At 42.2% G+C, this 21,416-nt stretch overlaps 2 protein-coding genes across 2 annotated transcripts in view; one reads left to right on the plus strand and one right to left on the minus strand.

The window, feature by feature from the left end:
* Positions 1–6,428, plus strand: part of LOC308401559 (succinate receptor 1-like) — a gene marked incomplete at both ends in the record, with an annotated part of 53,692 nt that extends 47,264 nt beyond the window's left edge. Inside the window, 4 exon segments of the mRNA XM_080889833.1 lie at positions 3,930–3,978; positions 5,153–5,232; positions 5,474–6,292; positions 6,294–6,428. Coding sequence (XP_080745959.1) covers positions 3,930–3,978; positions 5,153–5,232; positions 5,474–6,292; positions 6,294–6,428 — 1,083 coding nt within the window.
* A 1,347-nt stretch (positions 6,429–7,775) lies between these two features.
* aadac (arylacetamide deacetylase) lies at positions 7,776–20,744 on the minus strand. Its single transcript, XM_080890245.1, has 5 exons — positions 20,070–20,744; positions 18,503–18,731; positions 17,886–17,955; positions 15,919–16,090; positions 7,776–10,138 (listed from the first exon to the last, which is right to left on the minus strand). The coding sequence occupies exons 1-5, from the start codon at positions 20,208–20,210 to the stop codon at positions 9,524–9,526; spliced, it is 1,227 nt and encodes a 408-aa protein (XP_080746371.1). The 5' UTR covers positions 20,211–20,744; the 3' UTR covers positions 7,776–9,523.
* Between the last annotated feature and the right edge of the window lie 672 nt (positions 20,745–21,416).

Here is a 21,416-nt window from a genome sequence, read left to right on the forward strand (position 1 = left end):
GGAGCGAAACACCACCAACCTAAATGCTATTGTTTTCGTGGGGTGTAAAAAAAGATGATTAATAGATGTACCAATTTTCACAATCACGCAGGTTTGTTATCTGGAGCACCGGTGGGGCAAAGAAACAAACAAAATTACTAAAAATACTTTATTTGATAATCATCAATAGAAGTAAAAAGGTTAATTAAAAGGACTGCCTTTGTACAGTAACAGCCTGACAAACAGGTAAACTAAATATAAAGGGGGAATACCGCCCACTTGGAGGCAGACTACAGGGAGGAGTGCCCAGTGTGCCACCCGCTACTCACCCGTGCGACCTCACCGCAATCCTCACTGCAATCTAACCGGTGTGTTATACCTATACCCCAGTGTACACACATGCATTCTTTGGAGGAAGGGAAACCACCACACATGCCTAGTCTCCCACAAACGGCCGGACCTTCTCAAAAGAAAAGGACAGAAGAGTTACACAAAGTAAACAACTAAAATAAACAACAAATACAGATTCTATCCTAGAGTCTCCTTTAAACACACTTTAAAACATCACCATCAAGCGTAAAATACCATCACACAAGGGGCAAATAAATGCCGACCCTAGTTGGAATAAACCGAATTAAAAGTAGAAACAGGACAACAAGTAAACAAGACCATAAGACAAGACAGCAGTGGTTTAGCATGATCCTGTAATGAAACAGAGAGAAGCAGTAGTCAGGGTCCACCCTACTATGCCACATTATAACAAGCCCGTAAGTGTCAGGGTCCTGGGACTGGGCGACCCAGGATCCCTGAGCAGTTATGTATTATATTATTATTATCATTATTATATGTATTTTGGTGTTGCTGCTGCTCTTCTCCATGCTTGTAGATGTGTGTGTGTGTGTGCGTGTGTGTGTACGTCTGCGGGTATGCTTGGAGGATGGAGCTCAGCCACCTGCAGGCCTGAGGGGTGTGGCCCTGTGGAAGGACTGGCCACACCCGAAGCCACACACCTGCCGCTGATCAGGGCTCGTCGGGGGAGCTACTTAGGAGAGTCTTGGAGCTAAATAAACACTGTCTATACATAGAGCACCGCGCCTGGGTCCTCCTTCCCCACTCCTTCCACGGTGTGCCATGCCACACCGTGACAGTAAGAGTCTTGTTACCACTCTCTAAGGGTGTTACTAAATGAGCAGCTTTCCTGCAGTGCTTCCTGCGACCTGGGGAAGATGATGTGGATTTGAGGGCATCCCAGCATTAGCCCGAGTAGTCCTATGTAAAGGGGCCACACCATTCTGGACATCAGCAATACCTGGCAGCGGATCTGTGCAAACCCCAGGGGACATTGAGGGTTCTCCAAACATCCTGAATTTTATGACGGCCTCTAAGCCCAACTTCCTTCAGATAAACCAACTGACCTTCTCGCAGGGGAACTTCCTTTACACGCTGGTCGTGGCATGTCTTACACCAATTAGCTTCAGGGATTTGCGGGCAAATGACCCATATAAACATTAGGATGGGTTTGCGCATCTTTAGCCGACCGTCATCGCTCACACTCCTGGCACCACTGTTGGGTGTTTCCATACATCCCTATCCATTGAGAAAATGACAGGCCATTGAGCACCATTGAGAAACCACATCTACTGTTCTCCGAACACCCTGATAACCATGCTCCTGGTGCAGCTGCTGCAAAACCTGACCCTGATGGGACTTGGGTAACAATACCTGCAGCGTCTCTTCTCTCCCAGGATGACAGACCATCCAATATAACATGTCATCCCGCTCCACTAACCTATGCCATTGCCTGACCAACCCAAGGGTCAGCCTTGAAGTGCAACCACATTCCTTGGCATCAGGCCCCTGTCTCCAAAACTGCAGAAACTCCCAAATCATGGGGTCAGTCACCTGCAAAACATGAAGGTCAGACAATGCATACCCAGGGAAGACTGAGGTAGTGGCTTGGACAACGGGTGTTACTGGTTTCCTACCAATAACCTGGGGCAAAGGGTCAGGTACTACAGACTCTGAGCCTAAGTGAACGGCGAACATGTTTCACATGACTCAGGTTAAACATTAACCTTAACCTCGGCTCAATGGTTCAGGGGGCGGAAGTTTTCCTGAATGGAAGAACAAACAACATTACTTGAACTGGCTTGCGGTGCTGTACCAGCTGACTGAGCAGGCATGACTGTGGGCTCACCAGGGCACTCTCTGGCAAAATGCTCAACCTTCTGGCACTGTCTGCAAATTATGGCCTTATTACGTGAGGCAGGATATGGTTTGGAAGCACTATTCAAAGCAGCAAGACCCCTTGCGAGCTGATTCAACTGCTCTTGCTGACTTTTAAGAATCTCTTTCAACTCCTGTATTTTAGATTCATAGGGTGCAATACCTGCCAGACTACCTCTAAAAGGGACCTCCTGGACACTGTGCTGAAATCCTAACACCGGGGGAACCGAGTAACTTCTATTCCTACTGCCCCTTGGCATACCTCCACGCTCCCATAATATAGCCTCCCGACGAACATCCATCAAGGTGGCAGTAGGGTGGCCGCGGACATACTGCTTTAATTCTCTTTGTAAGAAACAATCATTTTCAACAAACTGATCTTTAAGCAAGACATCTTTGTTCAGCAGATCACGAGGGGACTGTTTCACAACCCTATGCATGAGACACATAAGAACATGTGAAAATTCCTGTAATGTCTCTCCCTCCTGCTGTCATCTTGAAAAGAAATCCTCCTGCAGAGAAACATATGACTTAGTACACCCATACAGTTCCTGTAAAATAGTCAAAATCTTTTCACGACCATCTTTCTCCTCTGGAAGCTGATATTTAATCTCTTCTCTGGGCTCGCCTTCCAGGTGATCATAGATAAACAGGGTTTGGTCGGCTGGTGAAAGATGTCGTACCCTCAAACAGGCCTGCACCTCTTCCACCCACTCGGCAATACCTATTCCAGTCTTACCGTTGAACCATGGGCACTACCTCTCCCGAGGAAGATAAATCAGTCTCTCAGTCACGGGAGCTTAAATAGCAGAATACCCATGGGTTAATGAACCCGTAGAAGCAGCACTGGTTCCAGGTTGCTCCGATTCTCGCTTTTGCCGCATCTGCCGATTTTCTGCTTGCAGCTGAGCAACCAAGTCCTTTAGCTGTGTGAGCTCTTCCAGATTGTGGTGGCATGAAGGAGGATAGCGCGAACATCCACTCCTCCCCAGCTGATAATTAGAGGCCGTTGTAAGAAACAGCCATGCTTCACTACACCTACATACAAATGCATTTGCAGTGTCAGACATTGCATAGTCTACCAGCTGCCTTGTAGAAAATCGTTGTGATGCCCACTAGCAAGAATTTGAGCCAATATTGTATTAGCACAGGTAATAGTCCCATGAATTCATGCCTCCAACATGGCCTACTCAAGTAGCACACTTGCTCAAACTGCATACAATTTTTTTAGAAGTGAGAATGTGGCATTTTCAACATGTGCAAAACCATGCCACTTTATTAATAAAGTGCTTGAGGATGTCATGCTAAAATTATCCACACTACTGATTGAGTGACTGATAGTGGAGAAGAAAAATTATTTTGGGTTCTACATAACACATTATTTATAATACAGAAAGAGGAAGTGTGAGTTTACTCTGAAGTGAGTAAAGAGTTATTTTGAAAATCATGCTCTAACTAAAAAGGAACTCAACTATTGGTTGATGCAAGATGTACGTGACTGAAATTTTTGCAGCTTCTTATGAACAAGTATAACCATACAGTGACTCAAAAATACCTTCTAGAAAACATTTCAGTGCTCTTAGAACTTACGCCTTTAACGTTTGAACAACAAATTCCAGGGAAATAGCTCTGTATACTAAAATAAAGTAGCATTGGATGACTAGACAAAAAACAATGAAATAAAAACATTTTTGATTAATTTTTTATGAATTTTGCCATTTTAGTCAGGACTGCCAGAAGCCACCAAGCAAGACCATCAGCTCAAAGGAGACTGTAAGTAAAATTATAGAATCATGCAATGAGTGTGATTTCACATTTTAACACATTGTTGCTGTTTTAACATAAAATGCATATAGCTTCAACTTTTATTAAATGGATGAAAATATCTTCTTTATACACTGATGCTGTGCTTTAACCAAATCCACTGATGATGTGTTTTTCAGATTTAAACACACTGTTGCTTTGTTTACATATAAAGAAGACAGTCTCAACTTTAGTTAGGCGTGGCTGAGAAAGGGCGAAAAAAATCTTATTTTCACACTTCTATTGATATTGTGGTTTAACCAAGACACACACACATGATGTGTTCTAAAATTATAATTTTTCAATATGGGAAAATAAGACCTTCAGTAACTAACTTTTGAGCATCAATAACATTGGAGAATGTACTGTCGGATAATCCGGTGGAACTCAGTGAACCTGCTCTGTAACTGTATGCGGTCTGTCACATCATGGCTGAGTCACTGTGGGTCATAAATGATTCACTTTGCAATAATTTTATTTAGAAATTATCATTACGAATGTCGGAAAGGGAAAAAAAACAGTTGCACAAACTGACATGTTGCAACAGTGGTTTCCTTTTCCCACACTTGAGTTCAGTGAGCTCTTCAGAACAACTTATTATTTTACAAATGTTTGTAAAGGCAGCCTATGGGATCAATTCATAGATAATAATAATATTGAATATATTACAGTGATGCAAGCAGTCGTGCATTGTAATCAGACAATATAAATATTCAAGCAGAAATATGTGTTGACAAAATAGACTCAAATATGTTTATTTTATTATTCAGATTAGGAAAGATTTCAAATAAAACTATACGAGTCTTCATCAATTGAATGCAAATGTTTACATTTTTTTCGAAAATTCAGAAGAATTTAAACACTCGATTTGGTTGAAAATTTGAAAAATAAAATTTAAAAAATTCGTTTTTTCCAACCCTTGTTTCAATATCATGCTGGTAATAATGGAGGAGAGCTCATCTGAGCTTTTGATAAGAAAATTATATTCTATATAGTCATGTTTTCTTGGGCGTCCATCATATTTCCACGCTGTAAATGCAAATAACTCGCAAAGTGTTTGTGTACTTAAACCATAAATGAAATGGCTATTTATGTCATATTCGTGGCACCAGTACCCTGACTACTCTGTGTTTACTGTTTCCAGTGTACAGAGGGAGGTTGCACCTGCTCACTACCGCACATCATATCCTCGCTAACAGCAGCTTTCAAAACAACTACACCATGGTAAGTCTTATCTTTACAAATATAATGTGTATTGTGCTCAATGTGTTCAGTTTGAGTTAAGGAGATCTCCTTAAAGTTTTCTTTTCCAGAATGTAAGACTTTGATATAACTGACTGGATAAATTAGTTTGAATAAATAATTTACTTTGTTTTTTCTCTCATTTTGCCCCAATCCTCGCCTTTGTCCTCTTCCTTTCTCCTTCTTTCACTCCTGTCTTCTCTGTATTCCTCTTTTGCTACAGGTGCTTAATTGTACGCAGATAGTTGAGGCACTGGAGACCTATTACCTGCCAACATTTTATGGAATTGAGTTCTCTGTTGGTTTCCTTGGCAACCTGCTGGTTGTACTTGGTTATATATTTTGTTTACAACAGTGGCAGAGCTGCAATATTTACCTCTTCAGTCTTGCGGTTTCAGACCTTATTTTCCTCTCCACATTGCCACGCCTCTGCTACCTTTATTCAAATCACAAGGAAGAGAGCAATCTCTATGTTTGTGTTATCAACCGCTACGTCCTGCATGTAAATCTTTACTCCTCCATACTCTTTATGGTTTGGCTCAGCATGGACCGCTTCCTGCTCATAAAGTATCCAATGAGGAACCATTATCTGCTCAGGCCACGAACAGCTCTGATTGTTACAGGGTTGAGCTGGATAGCTGTCAGCATTGAAGTTGCCCCAATGATAACGCTGATGGTGCAGGACCTAAAAGAAAAAAATTGGACCATGTGCCGAGATTTTGGCAGTCTGAAGGGAGATATCAGTGTGCTTGGCTACAGCTTGGGGCTGACAGTGACAGGTTATATTCTCCCTCTGTTTGGACTTTGTGTTTTTTCCTACCAAATAGCACACCTACTGCGTGTCCAGGAAAGGGCTCTGCAGCGCAGCACGGCATCATCATACAAGCGGCCTCTAAAGGTGGTTGCATCAGCGGCAGCGCTATTTCTGGTTCTCTACACTCCCTACCATGTGCTTAGAAATGTGTCAATAGCAACTATGCAAGACTGGGCAGGACTGGAGATTTGCACACGGATGCACATAAAGAGTATCTATATCTTGACCCCGACCTATAGCCTTTTTTCACAGCGTAATCAACCCCATCTTCTACTTCCTCATGGGTGACAAGTTCAGAGACCTCCTAGAATCTAAGATTAGAAATATAGTCAGCAAAACAGTGGTGCAAAGAAACCCTTCATGAGTAAACTACAAACTTACTGTACGTAAAAAAAAAAAAGAATATCAGCATAGCATCCATGTACATCAATGAGACCTACTTTGTAGTTTCTTTATTTTATTTTCTATATTTCTTTTTGTATTTTCCTCATATCACTGCTTCCTTTAGTGATGCACAAATATATATATATACGTACACACACACACACACACACACACACACACACACAAACATATTATATATATATATATATATATATATATATATATATATATATATGAATGAAAGTTTGTCACATTTGCTGAAACTCTTAACTTTGCATTGCTTCATCATTGTTACGTCTTATTTGGGAATGTTTGCACATTATAGTGCCATATAGCTTCTTAAGCTAATAAAGACTATTAAAAACTGTCTGCTCTTTTATTATTACCTAGACTTCAACATTTTCTCCACAAATCATTAAAGGGAGTATTGGTTAAATTAATATATATTTAAATGAATTTTGATTAAATAACTGGACAAAAGTTACAAAAAGGAAAAAAAAATTTGCACGATCTACTAGAAGCAAATGCCGTAGTCTGAGATGAGCTGGGTGTGGAATGACACAATGAGTATCAATTACACAGTTTCAGTTCCTGTATTCACTTAATAAACCACAGTATGTAAACATCTGGCTGACATAGTCTAAATCAACAAGAATGATTTAAATTCGAACAATTTTGGTCTGGTCAAGTTGGTCTTTCCCATGTAAATGCTGCATGTTCTCCATGTGCCAAAGAAATGCATGTTAGGTAACTTGATTATCAAACCTAACACGATAAAATCCAACTAGAAAAATTGAATCATAGAGGCGTCTCATGCAAGGATTTTATGCCCATCACGACTAACCACACCATGCTTGACCTATCATTTTATTTAGCCTGGACTACCTTCCTGATATTGAGACAGAGCAAACAGGAAAAAAAGAGATGAAAGTATGCCAGGACAAATATAACGCCTGAAGCTCTATATTACTTATAATATGATTTGGTGATATACTAAAACAGTAAATTCTCTGGGAATATTACATTTCAGACCACCAATGTCACAGAGGCATCATGGGTATCATTTACAAAGGTTTTATCCTGATTTCTGTATGTTGAGTACAGTTATTTAATTTAAATGCCGGAATGCATTTCAAACATTTACTCTCAAAATCCTAAAATCAATGTTGTATTTGACATTTGAAATTACAGATTAAGCTATTAAGCTTCATGAAAGTTTGATTCTTGCAACATTTAATTACTGGAACATTTTGTCATTGGTGAAGATGGTGTTAGTGCTAGCAAATCAAGTACAATTAACCAGGAGCCAAAGTAAGGATCAAGTAAATTTATTGTCATATAGCTTTAAAAAAAAAATGCACCTAACAAAGGAAACCCAGGACAAATAATAGAAACTGTTATATTGACAATTGAGCAAGTGGAGCTGTTTGAGGAAATAAGCTAGCTTTGTCTGTTAACTTGAAATGTTGCAATGTGGTTTTTTTTTTACCAACAATGTTGGTAAGAAAAAAAAAAAAGAAGCTAAAAATCAATGAAGACATACTGTGCCCAGTTTCATACACATTTCAAAACTTTCAGACCAGAAAGGCATAGTGTTAACTGCAGCTTGTTATTTGGATATCTCCCATATGTACAGAAGTCACAGAGGTGGTGTCACTCAAGAGAGAGGAAACAGTAATGCTCTAATGACAGGTGATCAGTCTAAAGTCACCTCACCATTGCTAAAAGAAAAAGCAACTCAACTTCTTGCGTATGTTAGAGATAAAAACAAAAGTCAAAGACAAACAAACAACTGTCATAAAAACACAATCAGACGTGCATAGAAAGCCAAATTACCAACTCTTTAATCGCACCTACATACTGTTCACCAAACTGGCAAATGGTCTTGTACTTACAACTCCAGCTAAGTGCCCTAGTCTTTGAACCATTGCTTATTGCGTATGAAGCAAAAACAACTCTACATGCTACATTCCTGATATGGCGACTTTATATTTATGACTCTATGTTCCCAAATGAGAGCACTTTCTGGTTTTCCAAATGTAAAGTAGTTTATTTACATAATGTACTACCATAAAAAATTATCAGCTCATATTATAGGAAGTGAGACTTGTAATAATCGGTAAAGGTTAAGGCTCCAGATATTTTTCCTCTTTTTTTGCCATATTGCTTCTTTACACTGAGCTAAGCTTTATAGCAAAAATGTGTTTATGCGTATGGCGAAGCTTTTCTTTGCAGCATGCTCTTTATATACAGATGCCAATATTCTTCATGGAATGTGGATTATTTTATTTCACTGCCTGTAGCCTTGAAATGAAAATATTTTAAAGCACAAAGCAAGTAGATGAGTTTCTGATGAGGATTTGAAGTTGTTTTTTTCCCCCTTTTATTAGATTAAAATGCCATTCATTCTGCAGTTTAAATTAAGGGTATTGCCATAAGCAACTCTATGTGCACCATTTACATGTAAGGGATACACAACAAAAGGAGTCATTCTTTTTTGTTTTAAACATGTTGCGATTATGCAAGCCAGTGTTTTTGATATTTTCTAACATCACCTCAGGCTTCAGTGACCTGCAGCTTGGATAAATGTTAACTTTGGCTAAACAGACTGTTGTGAAAATTCTTTTCTGCTGTGTCAAAACTTACACTGGATTCTTTAAACCTCTAATGGAATATTTCAGAATTCTCAGTGGTATGCATTACTAATTAAAGCCATAAGATCAAACTAGATATGAGGTGCTGTGGATGGAAAACCATAACAGGCCAAAGAAAGTCCACAGATATTTTTACCCTCATATTTGCCTGTTGAGCCAAACACAACACTATTATTGTACTTTTGTGATGCCGTCATGTGTTATGCTGCATTCAAGCCACCCTATTTGGAAAGAAAATGTTCTATCCTCTCAAAATTTTGCTCCCTACTCCTATCAATTGCAACAAAACGTACAAGTTTCTCAATAAATACACACAAAAACAGAAAAGGAGACACGGCCAAGAAACAAAAGTCTACACCCAATCAAAACATTCTTGCATTGTGAAGAAATGCTGGAATAACTACTACTGATCCTCAACCTTTTACAAATTTTCCTTGAGCCATTTAATATAGTTGTCTGTCATGCGACGTGCAATCAGGAAGTCAGTTGGCCACACGGTGAACATCAATGCTCCGTGAAATCCTGTGTCATAATGTTCATGTGTCACCTCAACGCCAGCAGCACGGAGCCGTGTGGCATACATGATCCCATCATCTCGGAGAACATCATACTCGCACGTCAGAATGTAGGCCTTCGGCAAAGAGCGTAAAGCTGCGTCAGGAACAAGCAGAGGCGACGCCCTCGGATCAGCAAGAGATCGAGATGGTCCATCCATTGCAACTGTTCCCTCGGTAACTGCGGGAGCACTGTAGTTGTACTTCCTATGATACGTTTCTGGCAGAAAAGCACTCCAGTTGACAAACTTCAGCAGGCTTGAAGACTCTGGGTTGTTGTGGGTGTTGGCCATCATTGCTCTAAAAAAAGCTTTGTCGCTGGTGAAGTACTCACTCCAGAAACGCACCATAAGAGTGCGGGGCAGAATGGGCATGTACTGATTCTGCTGATATGAAGGTGTGTAAAGGTCCAGAGCCTGCAGCACAGGATAGATGAGTGCTTGGGCCTTTAACTGAATCTGCTGACTCGGCTCCTTTTGTAACTGTTTTGACAGAAAGAGAGAATGAAAGAAGGATTAAAATGTTAGCCCAGAAATGCATGTGTCATTGTGGTTGACTCAGTTCACTTCAGTATTTTCTGTTGGGCTTCAAGTGTAATGACCTGTTAACTTCAGTGTTGTAATACCTACAAACCTAAATAGCGGAAGTAGCAAGCATGTTGGATTAACACAGCTGCCCACAAAAACAGGTCCTTGACCAGCCTTCATGCCTTTCAAAGAAATAACACTTCTGTTATTTATAAGCCTAAGAGCCATTTTTGATAATACAGTTTCACACTCAGTGCTTTTTCTATACTTAAGCACCTTCGCATACACACTCACTCAGGGTTCAGTTTCTTGCCCGGAGATACTTTGAGTGGCATTTCAAAGTAACTTGGTATTGAGCTACCACGCTACAGCCGCCCAAAAGACACTGCTTTGCAGCGGACGCATTAGATGTAACAGTTCTTATTTATCAGTTAACCACTTCAATTGTTTTTAAAGGCCAAATGATATACAGGGTACAGGTCGTATGATGGTTGTATTTTAGGTGTTTTTAAGAACCAAGGTTCCTTGGTTGTTTTTTCCTAAAAACAAAACAGTGATGGTATTTGTAAGGTATGTGAACTGTACGAAAGTTGAAATAAAGTATCTAAGAATTGATTCGCAATTGTCAGGGTTCCTGGGTTGGTGACCCAGTGTTTTCAGTTTTGTTCATGTTCAGTTTATTTTGCCACTTCCATGTGCTCACTTCCTGCTTTTCCTGTGTCAGCTCGTCTAGTGTCATTAGCCAGATTATGTTCAGCTGTGTACTCATCGGTCTCTCATTATCATCCTCATCAGTCTGTGTATTTAAGCCCTCTGTTTCTACTCGTTCACTGTCGTGTCATTGATGTTATGTTGTCCTTCCTGTGTGTTCCCTCAGTTCAGTCCGCCATTCAGTTGTCCAGCCAGTCAGTGTCCGTTCACCCACTCCTTATAATAAACCTCACCTACCTGCCAGTCCTGCATTTGGGTTCCTTCTTCCTCGCCTCCACGCAACGCCTGACAGAATGACACGACCCGTGCCATGAAGACACGATTGGAACCCAGCGGACTCGGACCTCTACGAGCGGCAGGAGGTAGCGCTCTCCTTGTGGGCGGAAAAGCTCAAGGAGAGACAGCGGCTCTTCGCGGAGCGAGAGCACGTCTTCGAGGGTACTCGCTTGGCTCTGGGCGGGCCTCGGAGACGCCGCGTTCACCCACCTGCTACCTCCCATGCACCGGAGCATCTGCCGCGGAGTGTGGGCGTTTCACGCCGTGCTTCGGCCGCTCCCTCTCTCGCCACTCCGCTCCTCGTTCACACACCCGCCGCCTCATTTGCCGGACCTCCACCATCGCCACGGCACAGCGGCTACACCTCCCACCTCGGGTCAACGGAGGCTACCGCGCCAGAGGCTCTGCTGTTTACCCCGGCCGCTTCCTCTTCCCGGAGAAAGCGGCGCACACGCCGCCATAAAACTGACTACTTTCAGCCACTCCCGATGGTGAGCGCCAGTGCCTGTTTTTCGCACTCACCATCTGATTATTCACTTAAAACGCACAATAGACTCACTTCTGATTCATGGGGAGTCTCCCTCCTAGACGAGGACGTGGACTGGGAAGAGTTTTTCTGCTCTGCTCCAAAGACTGTAAATAGTGGTGGCAGAAAAACCAGAACAATCCCCAATAAACCTGCCAGTAACACACACACCGTCACTATTTCCACACCCGTTACTCAGCCATTTCCCACCAGCATGGCGGCCCAGATTCGGCCTTCCCCTTCAGCCGTTTCACCTCCTCTGATGGCTAGGGCCCAGTCTACACCCACACCAGTGCCAGCTCCCAGGAGGAGGGCAGCTGCGACCCAGTCTACCTCCACACCCGCTTCTGTTTCTCAGGTGGGGGTGAGTGGTGTCCAGCCACCTCCCGTGCCTGTCCCAGCACCCAGGCTGAGGGCAGCCCGAATCCAACCTGACCATCCCAGAGGCCCAGCCGAAGCTTTCCAGCCAGTGCCCTCATGCTCCGGAGGCTCGGAAGAGCTAGCCTGCTTACTCATCAGCCCACCACTTCATCCACCACCTGATCCAGCCTTTCACGCACTAGCTTTATCCCTGGTTAGGCTGGCTGAAGTGTCCCCTGCTCAGGCACCAGCTTTACTAGCCCAGGCTATAGCTTTATCTCCCTCATTAGCTCAGTCTATAGCTCAGCCATCAGCTGTACCAACCTCAGCTCAGCCATTAGCCTCACCGACCTCTGTTTATCCGTTAGTCTCCTCAGTCCAGTCAGTTCACTCACCTGCCCTCCAGTCCCCTGTAGTTCAGTCTCCTCCTGTCCTCCAGTCTGCTCCTGTCCAGTCTGTAGTCCAGTCAGTCCAGTCTGCTCCTGTCCAGTCTGTAGTCCAGTCGCCTCCTGTCTCCCAGTCGCCCGTCCACCATCCCGTTCAGTTCCCGGACCTGCAGCCACAGCACCCAGAGCCAGCTGTGAGCTCTCCCGCTCTTCAGCCAGGGGTTTCCGCGCCCGCTGGCCCGGCCGCTCCTCAGCCAGAGGCTTCTGCGCCGCCTGGTCCGGCATCAGACTCAGCCGCTGCCTCGCCTGGTCCGGCCTCAGCCTCGGCTTCTGCTTCGCCCGGTCCGGCCTCGGCTTCTGCTTTGCCTGGTCCTGCGGCTGCCGCGTCGTCGCGCCAGCCATGTTCTGGACGTCATCGCCGGCGTCTTCCTTGCGGCCGCCCACCGGACCTGCTCAGTGGCCGTCATCGCCGGCGTCTTCCTCGCGGCCGCCCACCGGACCTGCTCAGTGGCCGCCGCCGCCTTCCTCGCGGCCACCCACCGGAACAGTCTCATCTCGACCGCCGCGGCCACCCACCGGAACAGTCTCATCTCGACCGCTGCGGCCACCCGCCGCGGCCACCCACCGGACCGGCTTAGTGGTCGCTGCCGCCTTCCACGTGGCCGCCCATCTGAACTGTCTCGTCTCGGCCACGGGCCACGTGGCCGCCCACCGGTGCTGTCTCGGTGTGGCCTCCGAGACAGTAAATAAATACAGTTTTTAAAACAGTTGAAATTCCCATAAATGTTAACAGCACAGTTAACCTTCAATCAGGTTGGAGGTAGAGCATGTGACAGCCTGTGGGTAGAAACCTTTGAGTCTGTTTGCCTTTGATCTGATCGACCTGTAGTGTTTACCAGAGGGGAGGATGGAAAAAAACGTGAGTGTCCAGGGTGCGAGGGGTCCTTGATGATGATACTGGCTTTCACTGAAGTCTGCCAGTATAAATTTCTCTGAGGGGGGTTAGTGAAGTGCCAATTGCCCGCTCTTCCGCCATCACCACCTGCTGCAGTTTCCTCTTATCCTCCACAGTACAGCAGTAGGTCAGAAGGCTCTCGATGGTGAGCGGTAGAAGATCTCAGATCGCTTTGTTCTTCTGAAGTCGATTACCATCTCCTTGGTCTTGGCTGTGTTCAGATGTAGGTTCTTGATATAAGGCTCATTTGTGCTGGAGGTTTCTTTCTGTTAAAAGTTTTCTTTTTCTTCCCACTGTTGCCAAAGTGCTTGCTCGTAGGGGGTTATATGATTGCTGAGTTATTCTCTGTTTTCTTTGTATTAGTGAACTTACCTTACAATATAAAGCTCCTTGTTGTGATTTGGCACATATACATATATATATATATATATACACATATACACACACACACACACACACACACACACACACACACACACACACACACACACATATATATACACACACACACACACACACACACACACACACACACATACACATATATATATATATATATATATATATATATATATATATATATATATTAGGGGTGCAACGATACACAAAATTCACGGTTCGGTTCGATACTTTGGTGTCACGGTTCGATATTTTTTCGATACAAAAAAAAATGTTCATGCCTTTTTAATTTTTCATTTATTAAAATTATAAATTTATATTTTAACTCAAAAGTACAGTTTTTAAATTTAACCCTAACCCTTGTGCGTGTTTTTTATTTTGACAGCGAATGCGCACCTGCGGACCACTTATGTGCAGCCCTGGTTATATAGTTCGTCATATTGCAGCCACAGAAATTATTTTGTCCATGAAACCATAAAGCTGCACTTTCTTTTTGCCTTATAGTCTGATTTGTCATAACTTCTCCGTTTTGTGGTAAGCTTTTCTTTGGCTGTCACTTCTTCACCCTGACCTGTCTTATTTGGCTCAGCAGAACTAAAATATATATATACTGCTGCTTTTACACACGCACTCACATAAGCTCAGCGATTCTCTGCGCAATCAACCTCTCACATGTTTAAGCTTGCTGCGGGAGATTTCACTTGTCATGTTTGCATAGTAAGCTAACGATTAATAAGACGATGTCAGAGGAATTGGTGCACAAATTATCATCACTCACAGATCAGTGCTGTCGCTCTCTATACACAGTCCGCACGATTGCAAAGTGAAAGCAAAAAAACAAGCGCAAATTCAAATGCGATTTCAATATGTCACATATTGACAGTGGCTCACAGATGCCAATGACATAATTACCCAGCTACATTTCTGAAAGAATGCAAAAGCATTGACATATATTTTTCCTTCCTACAATAGCCCGACGGGCAGGGCAGAGATAGATTTTGGTAGCCCGACTGAAAAAAATCGCTAGCTCCAGGACGTCGGGCTAGCGATATTGCAAGCCCTGTATCTGATTGAGGAATCACTCATCTTTGGAAAAGAGAGTTTATTACAGAGAAATGTCTCTTTCCAAAATAAAAGCTATACTATCCGCTTCTTCTGGGCTATATTCTCAGCAGCATAAGGAGAATCATGTGCTAACAGCTGTCTAAATGACTCGGCTAAAGTTAGTAGCATGCTTGTTGTTTTTGTCTTTGCACTAGGATGATGTCGGTGTAAATGTGCAGTCATATTCGTTGTGTTCCCACTAGTGCTTTCAGGTTAATCTCGTTGAAATGACCTTAACGCCACAACACGGCAAATCTCCGTTAACGAGCTACCGCCGATCGCCCCGTGTGTGGGGCTAGACAGCCAACACGTTAACGAGCTAACTGCGCTAACACACTAGCTCCCACCCATGTAATTGAGCATTGCATGGCACATCCAACATACTGTTTTACTTTAGTCCATGACTCGCTTACCTTCAGGGTCATACGTCACATGAAAACCATAATAATTCCAAACGCCAGATCTGAATGAGGGTGGGGGAGGTCCATGTGTCTTGCTAGCTTGCCCTGCGCTCTTCCTTCTGACTATGCTGTCTGTGTTGAGCGCTCAGTGGATCTGCGCTCGACAGTGCAGCCTAGGCGGAGTAGTCGAACGCAGATTCACTGAGCGCTCAACACAGACAGCATCGTCGGAAGGAAAGTTGATAAAATAAATTACAAATGTTGTATTGTTCGATACATATGCGTACCGAACCGTACTGTATCGAACGGTTCAATATCGATACGAATATCGTTGTACCCCTAATATATATATATATATATATATATATATATATATATATATATATATATATATATATAGAGAGAGAGAGAGAGAGAGAGAGAGAGAGAGAGAATTGAAAAACTTGAATTGAATATAAAGATGCCAATACTTAGATCGAAGACAGGAACAGTCTTCTGTTTCAGGGTAAGAGAATACTATTTATCACACAGTCACTCAATAACCTATTCTTCTGCCACTTCATGAACAGGAAAACAGATTCGATGTTAGAAACAAAAGTAAAAAAAAAAAACAGTACCTGTTGGGTGACTGCAGCTGCCAGGTTCCCCCCAGCACTATCCCCAGACACAGCAATGCGTCCAGGGTGCACATAATACTGGGCCAGCACCCCCTTCTGGAGGAAATGTTTGACCACACGGTAAACATCCTCATAGGGGATTGGGAAGTGGTGCGCTGGAGCAAGGCGATACCTGAGCAGAGTTAACTATTTAAGTCATGTTTACAGACAATATTTGAGCAAACAAAACACGTTGGAAAAAAAATTTAATTATTTTTTTAAGACAAACAGACATCTTTTAAACTGAATAGGCAATAAAGAGACAGAGTATAGAAAGGTTATAAAAATGAAACGAACTTATTGCCATTTAGTTATTAACTTGAACTATAACTTACATAATGTGCAATGGATATAATATTTATGTAATGAAAAACTCAAGGAAAAGGAAAAATAATAATAAAAAAAGTATATATCTGGTTGCATAAGCGTGCACAGTGTGGAGATACAGAAATTCTTTTATTGCTGCCATATAATCTGCATCATTATAATTGCATTAATAACATTCTTTACAGCATTATTTCATCTAATATTTCTGACAGTATTGATACTGCATTACAGTTGTTTATTGAAGATGTCCATTTGAGGATCCTTCCATTGTGTTAACTTTTATTACAAGTACGGTTAGAAGTATTTTATACACATTGCATATCTGTGCTTATTTTGAGTTGATGTTCGGTTCATTAAGGCTCTTAAGCTTCACTGGCGTGACTGTCCAGGTGATACATGCTGAGGGAAACTAGAACATAGAAGGATAACTGCAATGCATGCTTACAGTACATATAATACATATAATCTAGGAATGTGTGCGGCCTGAGGCCTTAACTCATTTGGTGTCTTACTATATTTTATTCTACTTGGTAACAGATGATCAGAGTCGATAATTAGCCTCAGAGACCCTGAGGGCTTGAAGTTTATTACCTTGTATGGAAGGTGTTATAGAAAAGAGAAGTTCTATGTCTGCTTATAGCTATTAAAAATGTACGATTAACTGTGACTAATGTCTGGAACCTATTTTAATCTGTCATTGACGCCATGGGGGGGCGTGTACCCACAACATGTATTTTGGTCAGAAGACATATGTTGATGTTTTCTCCGGGCTGTTAATAAACTCAACGTTTGATTGCACTTTTCTGGGGCCTCCGTGGTTTGTGACACTGCTCTACATTGATTGATTTCGCGACAACAGCCAGCTATAAATAGCCCATGTCCAGAATCAAACAATCACTTCACAACTACAGCTGCTGCAAACTGCTTCTACGATGCTGAAATATGGTTGACACAATAAACGGTTTTGTTTTGCTCTGACCTTTGCAGTGCTGGTGTCATCTCTACAAGTATTTTAATCTATTTGCCAAATGTTACGCATGGCTGACCCTGAGACTCACTAATGCTTCAATTACACATTGAACCACTGGCAAAAAGCAGAAAGGAATTCAGATGAGCCAGATAAGGAAATACCCTACACACCCCAAACCCATACGCTGTCCACTTTACTACACAGTGGGTTGGTTTCATGACTATGAAAATCTACATTTTAAGAGGTAGAAATACCCATATCTAAAAAGATGTTTAAAAGGTGAAAAAAATTATTTAGCAGATAATGTTAGTATTAGCAAACACACACACAGACAAGGAGCCGGGTGTGCCAAAGAATAGCAGTGGAAGTGCTATGATGGGGAAAAGGCTTACAGAGTCCCAAACAAAAAGAAAAATGGAGAGCTTAACAGCATCATCACTTCAATCTAGCCTGTGACTAATGAGGGATGACGGGGACGTGACAAAAGAAAATTGTGTATGAGCAACAGGGGAAAAGTCGGGGGAAGAGGATGAGATCTATTAATACCACAAACAAAAAAGAATTTAAATAATGCCATAAAAAACAAAAAACATGCTGCTTCAGCAATACCTCTTTTTTCACAAATACTTACTCCACTGAAAGAACCACAGCATCGAGCTCAGTGACGACTTTTCTGGCCAGGAGATCATATGGACTCATTCCTAAGTAGATAGTAGAAAAGCAGGATGAAAAAGACTTAAGTAATACAATACATCGCATTAAATTTAATAAATTTGATGCTACAGTAAGAGAGATGAACCTGGCATTCAGCTTAGCAATACTTCCTGGAAAGATTCATGTTACTGTAATTGTGAAAGGCCTTTAACAGATTGCACGAGCAGCGTGAGATGTGTCAAACTGCATGTCTCGTCTTTGGATTAGCAAGGGTAACCACCCCCTGAGGTCCCCACCGATCTTGCAGAAGGCATGTTATTTCCTCAGGAAACTGAAAGCTTTGTGATTTGTGATTCACAGTTTGTTCATTATTTATGATCCTGTCACAGTCCAGCCACTGGGAGTCGATATGAAGCTGTAATGTCATGAACCGCAATCAATCAATCAGAGAATATCACCACTACTCTCTTGAAATAACAATGGTAATATTCTGAGATGAACACACAATGTGTTCATCTTTCAGTTCACCTTTAAAAGCCACAGAGTCCTTATTCAGTGTGATAAAGGAGAACAGAGCCCAGCCCAACTACTTACTGGAACTCCCCAGACACCATCCTCCACCGTGCAGGTATATGATCGCTCTCCTGAGGTCTGTGTCACTACCTCGGTGCTTTGGCTGATATAACACCACCTCTACTCCATCAAACTTTTCTTCTGTCACCTTGACATGCTCATCAGAAACAGGTGCAATCTTCTCTAAAAGAGTAATGAAGTACATTACCCCCATGTAGTCCTTCAGGCCCAGTAATTCGCTTATGTCTGCCTGGAAATGGAGAAAGGCAAATGTAAGGTGTAGAGAAAAACACATCACATAATTTGTTAGTGTTTGTGAAACATGACCCATCTCTACTACCTTTTGTACAAATGATAATGTTAGGATAAACAGGCTTATACTATGTACACTTATGCCAGCCTAACATCCATAATATTCAAAACAGAAAAGGTCAAATATGCCAAACTTGTGACCATGATAAGGAGGAAGCGAGAGAAACAAGGAGTCACAAGAACGCTGTCTGGCAAAATGTCAAGTCCCCTAAAGTTAACCGTTGAAAGAAGTCATATCTAAATGAAATAAAAGCATGACTGGTACTCCATTATGTCTGCTTGCTGAAGCAGTAGAAAGCTGGCTTCAGGGTAATCAGCTGATGTGCCCACAATAACCTAATCAGAGTCATCTAGGACGAGTACCATCAGGAGCTCCTGTCAGGCAGTAGTTTTATTTAAAAAAAAGAAAGAAAAAAAAAGAAAGAAAGAAAAACACAAGAGGGGTCCCTTTCTTGACATTACAAAGACCAAAGTGATGTGTACTAAACATTTTAGTATTAAATCAAAATTCAGGATTTTGTTACAAAATGGTCATTACATCTCCAAAACAGATGATTTTTTGTAACTCTCATGTTCTCATGTTAAAAGGGAAAAATGAGATACCACTATCTCTAGTTTAATAACAGAATTGTCCTGTGGTGTTCGAGGTAGTAGACTGCACCTTTTTTCTAACTGCATAATAATCAATATTAAAAACAAGTGCAGCACTAAGATTTACTTAATACTTAGGATGTTAATAAGAAAAAAAGGTGTTCCAAAATAAATCGACTAACCATTATATTAAAACTACACTACTACTGATGATATGGTGCAACACTAATCTATGCAAACCGCATTTGAAGACAATAAAAAAAAATCCACCTCTATTAGCCGTAGCACAATGGGCTACAGTAAACCACGGGCGTCTTATCCGTCATAAACGCAGACGGGTTCCCTTGATAGGTTCTATTATTAGAACAGGTGAGCAGGACTATACAAAACATGGATTAGCATCTGACATAATCTGGTGTAACCAGCATGTGCATCTACATCAGCAAAAAAACAAAACGTTTAACCTGCCACCTTAGCTGCTCAGAGAACAAAGGCAGTTTACCTACCGTTTCTCAGCTTATGGCTACATGACATACATACAGTGCATTAAAGTGATCAGAAAGGTGTGTTCATACATCCACAATACTGAAGAGCCTACACTCTTTGGGCTTGTATTTCAGTAACAGCAGAGCAGATTATCAAGATAGACGGCAAGAATAGTTCTTTTATTTTTTATTTTTCTTACCAGATGGCTGAGACTTCTAAAGAAAGAGTTGGTCAGCATGAGTTTCCATCTCTCTTCTATCTCCTCAGGAATGGGCTCGTAAACGTAATAAGCGGTGAAAGAGCAGAAAGCGACGAATAAAATTATGCTTCCCAGCCTCATTTTCCAGCGTGGGTCCCTGGCCACAAACTGCGGGGTGCAAAACAAACGGGCTGTTGCGCTTGTTTTAAGTCACTTCGCTTCGCGACTAAGCTTACTCACGGAATCAATTCTTGGATCCACGCGAGCTAAATTCTACAGCGAGCGCTCGGTGTCATTTTGTGGTCATCTGTGCGCAAATTCTGAGCTTTTCTCGATGCTCCAGTGGGCTCCTTAGTGCGTGTCTGTCTCGTGGAGCAGCAGAATTAATTGAAGTGTCAGTGATATGGAGACAGGAGCGCGCACGCTGTGTGCTCACGAGGCAGGAACCGTCCCACCTTGGCCTACAACTCAAATTCCTCAGGTGCCTTCTAATCGCTAGATTACACGGGGCGCGCGACTAAACTTTATGCTAAGATGCACCTGATGCACGAATGTCGTGGCTTGTACCTCAAACATGGCTGGTGGATTCAGATTTCCCCTTTTTTTTTCATTTTCCCTTTCACTCTTTCCATTCCCCGGCTACAAGTTTTCCAGTTGACTTTATATGAGGAGAAAGTCTGTGTAGCTTCTATATGGACACAGCTAAAGTCTGTTGCAGATTTGGTTGCAAGGCTGTCCAAGCTAATTATATAATTGGTGACGGAGCCAACTCTGATGTCTGCTTTCTTGGTAGGACTGTCAAAAGCAACATGACTCTCTGATGCACTCACGTTTGCAAACGCTGCAGGAGGGACGATTTGGTGCTTGCTGCAGCAATGGGAAGAAAAATGTGCAGATGCAGGACTTTTTGGTTTAGTTTATCTTATTTTCATGGGTATATCTTTGTGTAGAAAAAGTGACAAACTGGTTCAACAGAAGTGGGGCGTCACAAGAGATGTACTCGAGACAGATGGAATTTATTAAAACAAAACCGTTCAAACCAACACTGGAGCAATGCCAGTAGTGAAGGCTACCCTAGCATGTGCACTGTCAAGTTTTCTGAACACAAAAGAAGGCTGATGCCAGCTGGATCATCCTGGATCAAGATGAGAAAAAGAAGATGAGGGCCAGCCTTCATTACATTACTTCATTGCATTTGGTCAAATAAGAGACACGGGGAAGCTGAGGTCAGTAAATAATGAGGAGCCCCTTTGCTGTCAAAGTTGCAAACTCTAGCTGTTTATGTTTTTAAATGAAATGATCCATATAATAAATCCATATCCTAAAGCCTTGGTCTGAAATAGTTTG

This window comes from Rhamphochromis sp. 'chilingali' (assembly GCF_963969265.1).
Source record: "Rhamphochromis sp. 'chilingali' genome assembly, chromosome: 8".
NCBI lineage: Eukaryota > Metazoa > Chordata > Actinopteri > Cichliformes > Cichlidae > Rhamphochromis > Rhamphochromis sp. 'chilingali'.

Coding starts and splice junctions, on each gene's coding strand:
- aadac (XM_080890245.1), bottom strand. CDS start 20,210: ATGAGGCTGGGAAGCATAATTTTATTCGTCGCTTTCTGCTCTTTCACC. Junction 17,956..18,502: donor ATGGTGTCTGGGGAGTTCCA/GTAAGTAGTTGG, acceptor CTATCTACTTAG/GAATGAGTCCATATGATCTC. Junction 10,139..15,918: donor CAGCTGCAGTCACCCAACAG/GTACTGTTTTTT, acceptor CTGTCAAAACAG/TTACAAAAGGAGCCGAGTCA.